Consider the following 6803-nt stretch of genomic DNA (forward strand, 5'->3'; position numbering starts at 1 on the left):
CTGGGGCCGTGATTCTGGATCGCCGCTGGTGCACATTTTCGGTCACCGCTTAAAGAATCTCCTTTCCATGCCTACAGTATGAATGAGGTTTAGTTACACAATGTTGTAAAACATGCATGTAGTTCTGAGCTCCTGAGCTCTTCCTTGCGTTTACAGGTGCGAACATCGGCCCGGCTTCGCTGTTCCCTGGACGTGCATTTACTAGCCTGGATTCTCTCTTTTTCTCTACAAATTGGACAGAAGTTGTTTCATGTGAGCAAGCATTCTGTGTGTCCCCATTTCCGATTTTTGGGTTTCCTGTCAATTTATTATGGTCATCAGAGTCTAAGTATGATCTTCATTCCAGGGAAGTTTGCGGGACAGATGGGGAGGTAAGAGATCTCTCCAAATGTTGAAATGCTGAAATCCCAGTTTTCAAGGGAGTGCAGCTCACGTGATGCTGAAGAATTGACCTGAAAACAGTCCAAACCACGGAGCCACCCCTTCTGGGCAGGGCCTTCGCACGGGTGACATGGCTGGAGTGGCGGGAGGCGTGCGGGAGGCCGGTGGTGGCTCTGTGTCCCAGTGTGTCCGGCCACGAGGGTGGGACACAGTAGCTGCTTATTATTTGAACGTTTCCTGGTTTTCAGATTCGTCCTGAGACCTTGTATCAATCCAAGGTCTCAGGCCGCACGGGGTGGTGTCCGGGTCCAGACAAGCTGGTGGAGCCTGGGGAGGAGACAGCAGCTCTTCCTGTGTTGTTTAAGGGACAAACAGACAAGGTGCCTGTGGGTCCTGGGAACACACATTTGTCTGGTGTTATGTCCAGATGAGTGTGTTCTCTTGTTTTGGCTTCTTTGTTTTGCCCTCTGAGGTTGACAGCCAGGGGCTCCCTGGTTGCCAGGGGCTCGTTGGTCCGGGTGACCACACGCTGCCCCTTCCCTGTGTCTTCTCTGTAACTAGCCTGGTTCGCAGTCTCAGTGAACCGCTCGGGGCCCAGCTCATCCTGCTGGTCCTGCGCTGCTCGCGTCCTCTGTCTCTGGCTCCTTGAGGACCTGCCGTGTGACCTCTGTGCCCGGAGGCACCAAGAGGGAGTGTGCTGGTGTTTGCTCTGAGATACGCCCGTCAGCAGCCCATTTTAACGCAGCTGGGCCTGTGCCCCCACGACACCCCTGGACCGGGCGGCCTCCCCTCTGGCCTCTACACACAGCAGTAGGAAGGCAGGATGAATTCGTCAGGACGCTGCGTATTCGCTCTTTTGCTTCTGCACCTGGGGAGTTTCTCCCATCAGCTCGACGTCATGTTCACAACGTGCTGTGTAACAAGTGGCTTGTCCCAGGCAGGATCACAGAGAAGGTCACGCAGGGGCGCACCTGTGTCCCCACCTGATTTCCATGTGCGCGTGTGGGGTCCCGTCGAGCGAGGGGCACGGTGTGTTTCTGGACTTGCCCCTTCTGTTGTCCGTCAGTTGGTATGTCCACGTGAACAGCTCCGTGCCTGCAGCGGAGATCCTGACGGAGACCCCTCTTCTTGTACAGACGGGAGCACAGACGAATCCCAGAGGGAAGCCGGCGAAGGGGCAGCCGTGTCTGCGTGATGCCACCCGCTCGTGGGTTCTTGAGCGGAAGAAGCTGGGTGCGGTGCTGACCTGACGTTCGAGGCCCAAGAGACAACATGTGTGTGTTAGAGACAGAGAGGCAGAGGCAGGGAGAGGGTGAGAGAGACAGAGGCAGAGACAGAGAGGCAGGGAGATAGAGGCAGAGACAGACGGAGGTGGAGACACACAGGCAGGGGCGTCTGGACCGGGCAGGCTGGGTGGGAGGTGCTGAGGCACAGGGACAGGACTGGAGAAGCAGTCTAAGGACAGGACGGACATTTATTTGGCCCTGGATGGTTGGCTTCTTGTTAATCTCTCCCAGCTCCTGGCACGCTCTTGGAGGCTTTTTGTTTGTTAAGCGTTTAGTAAGGACGCGATATTTTTCCAATTGAGAGGTCGTGCAGATAACCACGGGGGAAAAAGGTAATTGGAACTCGAGAAGAAATTGAACATCGGCAACAACCAGGCAGAGACCTCATTTTAAAGATGAGGGTGTGAAGACTCAGAGATTCACGACTTTGGCCATAATCCATAAGTGTCAGGATTAGGGTGTGGACACAGCACTCAGGGTCGTCGGCATTTTTCGCTGTCCTTCACTGAGGCACCCGCAGCATGAGCATTACGCCACAGGCCTCTCCCTTCTCGGCACACGTGTCCGGGCAGATGCTCACCGCTCGCCCGCTAGGCGCTAGAATCCAGATGTCACCTTGCGTCCAGAAGACGGGCCTTATGCTAGTGACACAGACGCATAAACAAGCTCAGGAGTTGTAACTTGAGGACAGGGTTTGCACACCATGCAGGGAGGACGCGATTCCCAGACCTCCCCTCCTCACGGCTGTCCAGTGTGTCAGGCACCATAGCAGGTGCACAGGATACATCTCACTGTTGTCCTGTGAAAGACTGACAACGTGAGAGGCTTACACAAGACATGACGTGGGCCGTCCATGCACATTTGTTGCGTGGGACGCGGGGCCACAGTGTTGGAGGGAGAGCTTGGGGAGGAGGGGACAGGGCAGCCCTTGGCAGGATGACAGACAGAGTCATTGAAGGTCCTAGAGGAACGGGGCAGTCGAGGGGAGTTCAGTGACGGCACCATATGTGGCATGCGCAAAGGGTTGAGGGAAACTCGGGGAGGAGGGCTGTGTGGACCTGGTGAGTGGCTGCCACAGAGGCAGTGAGGGGAGCTGGGAGCCACATGTGATCCCACGGCTGCCCTGGGCTCGCTCTCTCCAGTGCACATGCGTGCATGTCCATCACACGGGACACCCACGGGCTTGCATGAGCACACCAGATGCGTGCACATACCCCACATGTAACCGCACGTGACCTGCATGCCGCACGTGACCACCTACCACACGCATGTGCTCGTGGTGCACTGCACACACCACACACAGGCACGCACGTGCAGTGCTCACGTCACCCACGTACGCTCATGCACGTGTGAATCACGTGTGTATGCACACACGCTGGGGACACGGAATGGGGGTGACGGCACCCTGTGGACGAGTGCTGCTCCTGGGCACACGCAGGGTGTCCCCCTGCCCTTCCTTCTCTGACGGAGGGCCCTGGAGCAGCACCCCTGCCGCCTGAGGACTGCCATCTGCTCTTGGGTCGTCGTCTTACAAGGCAGAAGGGAAGGCAGTAAATACATAATTTTCTGTTGCCTGGGCAGCAGTATTGACCGTTTCCTTTTCCCCTTTCTTTCTAAACTGCTTGTTATGGACATTTGCAAACATACACAAAAGCAGAAGAGGATGATGAGCCCTGTTCCCACAGCCGGTTCTGGTAGTTTCCATCTCATGGCCCATGTCCTGTGAGCTCTGTCCCTCTCTGGATGTTTTGATACAGATCTCTGATGTCCCACTGCTATTTGATTTGCAAAATGTAATTCTTGAGGAGACAGGGATTGTGGCCTCCAAATCGCAGAGATTCTGTGCTATTCAGTAATCAATGCTGTTTTTAAAAAGTTGTAATATTTAGAAATGGGAAGATTAAACTGGGGTCTAGTATAAGAGGACACACATCTTTAAGATTCTTAAGGATTGGAAGAACCAGTGTTGTTAAAACGTCCATCCTACCCAAAGCACCGTGGAGATTCTGTGCAATCCCTGTCCGGATTCTAACGACATTTATCCGTACGGCTGGAACAAGTCCTAACATTTGTGTGGAACCACAAAAGACTCTGAAAATTGAAAGCAGTCGTGAGAAAGCACAAAGCTGGAGGCATCGAGCTCCTTGATTTTAAACTATGTCACACAGTTATAGTGATCGAAACAGTATGGTACTGGCACAAAAACAGACACATAACTTGGCGGAACAGGATGGGATCCAGAAATAAACCCACACCTACACGGCCAATTAATTCACGACAAGGGAGCAAGAACACACAATGGGGAAAGGACAGTCTCTTCCACAAATGGTGTTGCAAGAACTGGACAGCAGCATTGAAGAATGATACTGGGCCACTGTCCTCCACCGTGCACAAACATAACGTCAGAACGGATGAAAGTCTTAAATCTAAGACCCCAGGCAGTAAGCGCCTTGTCATCAGTCTTGGTGACGAGTTTTTGGACCTGACACCAAAAGCAAAGTCAACAAAAACAACAGTGAACAGGTAGGACCACATCAAACTAAAAAGCTTCCGCTCAGCAAAGGAAACCATCCACAGAGTGAAAAGGCAGCCTACCGGGGATATAATACTTGGAAATCACATGTCTGATAAAAGGCTGATTTCCAAAATATATAAAGAACTTCTACAACTTGAAAGCAAAAAACCCCGATCTGATTGAAATATGGGCAGAGATACCTTTCCAAAGAAGACAAATAGGTAGCCAACAGGTACGTGAGGAGGTGCTCAGTGTCACCGACCATCGGGGAAATGCAAACCACAAGGAGGTGCCACGTGACACCTGTCAGAATGGCTGGTATCCAACACACAAGAAACAGCAGGCGCTGGCGAGGATGCAGAGAAAGGGGAACCTCTTGCACTGCTGGTGGGAGTGCAAACTGGTGCAGCCGCTCTGCCAAAACCAGTATGGGGGGTCCCCAGAAAGTTAAAAATGAAATTACCTTATGATCCAGCCATCCAGCTTTTGGGTATTTATCTGTAGAAAATGAGAACACTTAATTCAAAAAAATATCTGCACCCTCTGTTCATTGCAGCATTATTCGCGGTAGCGAAGACCTGGAAACAAGCTAAGTGTCTGTTGACGGACGAGTGGGTAAAGAAGATGTGGTGTGTATACGACGGAATGTTATTCAGCCATGAGAAAGAAAGAGATCTTCCCACACGGGTGGATGTCATGGGCGTTCTGCTAAGTGAAAGAAGTCATAAAGACAAGTACTGTATGGTCTTACTTGTATGTGGAGTCTAAAACCAAAATAAACTTAAAGGTGCCGAACAGATTGGTGGTTGACAGGGTGGGGGGTGGGGGTGGAAAAAAAAGGGTAAAAGGCGGAAAATGTTTTAAAAATTTGAACGTATGGAAAAGCATTCCACACTTTTGGCAAGGAGTCTCCACACCAAAAAGTCATCAGTCCCCCTAAAGTTAGTCCATAAATTTAATCTAATCCCAATAAAACTTGGAATAGGATTCTAGACGAGTTAGTCCAGAAGTGAGCAGTGAGTAAAACTAGTCATGAAAATGTTGATGGGGGTTGCTAGAGATTAACAATCTATAGTGATTAAAGCTGTGCAGTGGTAGTAAATGCACACAGAGGTAGATCAAAGAAATGGGGGAAAAGTCCACCAATAGACTAAAGAACACCTAGGAATTCAGGGCGCCTGGGTGGCTCAGTCGGTTAAGCGTCTGACTTCAGCTCGGGTCATGATCTCATAGTTCCCCAGTTTGGGCTGTGTGTTGACAGCGTGGAGCCTGCTTGGGATTCTCCCTCTCTCTCTTGCCTTCCCCCCCTTCCCCTGCTTGTATGTGCACACTCTCTCTCTCAAAAGTAAATAAAACATTAAAAAGAAAGAACATATAGGAATTTGATTGTTTTATAAGGTTAACATTAAAAAAATTTTTTTGAATTTTGAATCTCACAAGATGAGGTTCTTGGGTATTCCACGAAGTTCTCTTCGTCTTGTGAAGCCTGTGTTTACCTGCGCGATGAAGCCTGCTCCAGCCCTGGACACTGCGTTTGTCTCACCTGAGTTCTCGGTGACAGCCCTCAGAGCCACCTTTCCTTCTCCGGCACGCAAAGCCGCTGGGGACAGCGCACCTGCTGTGAGGGCCCAGGGTGGGGGCGGCCTGTCTCGTCGACTCCCGTGTGAGCCGTGTGATTTCTCCTGGGGTGCGTGCTGCCCGAGGATGCGCTGACCTTGTCTGTCTGTCCCCGAGGCAACCGACACGTGCCAGGTGCCCAGGGTTTGGCCTCGTGCCATGGCGTGAGGAATTAAAGAACACGAAACCCGTGAAGACGTCCACTTGTGTTGGTCGGAAGAGGAGAATGAGCTTCTGGGACGGCCGTCTGCTGATTAATTTCCCCCTTCAGAGGGTCCTGGTGCCGGTGGTCCACACCTCCCACCCCTGTGGGAGCCCCAGGGCCAATTCTGGGCAGGCCTCTCATGGAATTTCCGAAACCCAGGCTGACGCTTGGCTTTATTTTGAAAAATAAGGAAGCGTGGTGTCAGCTGTCCACCGTGGCCCCGTGGTTTTGTGTGAGGTGCTCAGGAATGGGGCGGAGTAAGAGCAAGGCTGTGGGGGACCACTGTGTCCCCGAGCCCCGAAGGAGGGGCAGGTGACGGGAACGCAGCCCCGTGGCTCTGGGCTGGTTCTGGGGACGGGGAGCCACTGCCCCCGTGCCGTGCACACCGCCTCTCACGTGCCAGCGTGCTCGATCCCACGGCGGTCAGGATGCAGGACATGCCACCACGTCCCAGGTGGGAATTCGTGTCTGTGGATGCTTCCGGCATGTTCCGTGCCTCTGTGAGTAGCGCTGCCTCAGGTCTTCAGTCCCGACGGAGCGACTTCCCATGCCTTCAGGTCTCGCACACGCAAAGGCGGGATCCCGAACCCGCCGTTGTGAGCAACCCCTTCCCCACCACAGGATATGTGCTGTGTAGTCACTACCCTTATCTTTGATACACTAATAAAACCACAGCAAAGGAACAAAAAGCTCCTAGGAATGGTGTTGCTCTAAAAACAAAAACTTTAAGCGGAAATCGACCACGTCTATCAGGCAGCGCCTTAAACGCCTGCATAGGATTTAAAGACAAGGTGTAGTG

At 52.3% G+C, this 6803-nt stretch overlaps 1 protein-coding gene across 3 annotated transcripts in view; it reads left to right on the forward strand.

Moving 5' to 3' along the window:
- WDR37 (WD repeat domain 37) overlaps positions 1-390 on the forward strand; it is a 74133-nt gene extending 73743 nt beyond the window's left edge. For all 3 annotated transcript variants that reach the window (XM_042990923.1, XM_042990922.1, XM_042990920.1), the window contains one exon: positions 157-390. In XM_042990923.1, the coding sequence (XP_042846857.1) occupies positions 157-375 (219 nt within the window). In that variant the 3' untranslated portion in view covers positions 376-390. The remainder of the gene's footprint in view (positions 1-156) is intronic.
- Positions 391-6803: the final 6413 nt, after the last annotated feature.

The sequence above is a fragment of the Panthera tigris genome, chromosome B4, assembly GCF_018350195.1.
Source record: "Panthera tigris isolate Pti1 chromosome B4, P.tigris_Pti1_mat1.1, whole genome shotgun sequence".
NCBI classification, from domain to species: domain Eukaryota; kingdom Metazoa; phylum Chordata; class Mammalia; order Carnivora; family Felidae; genus Panthera; species Panthera tigris.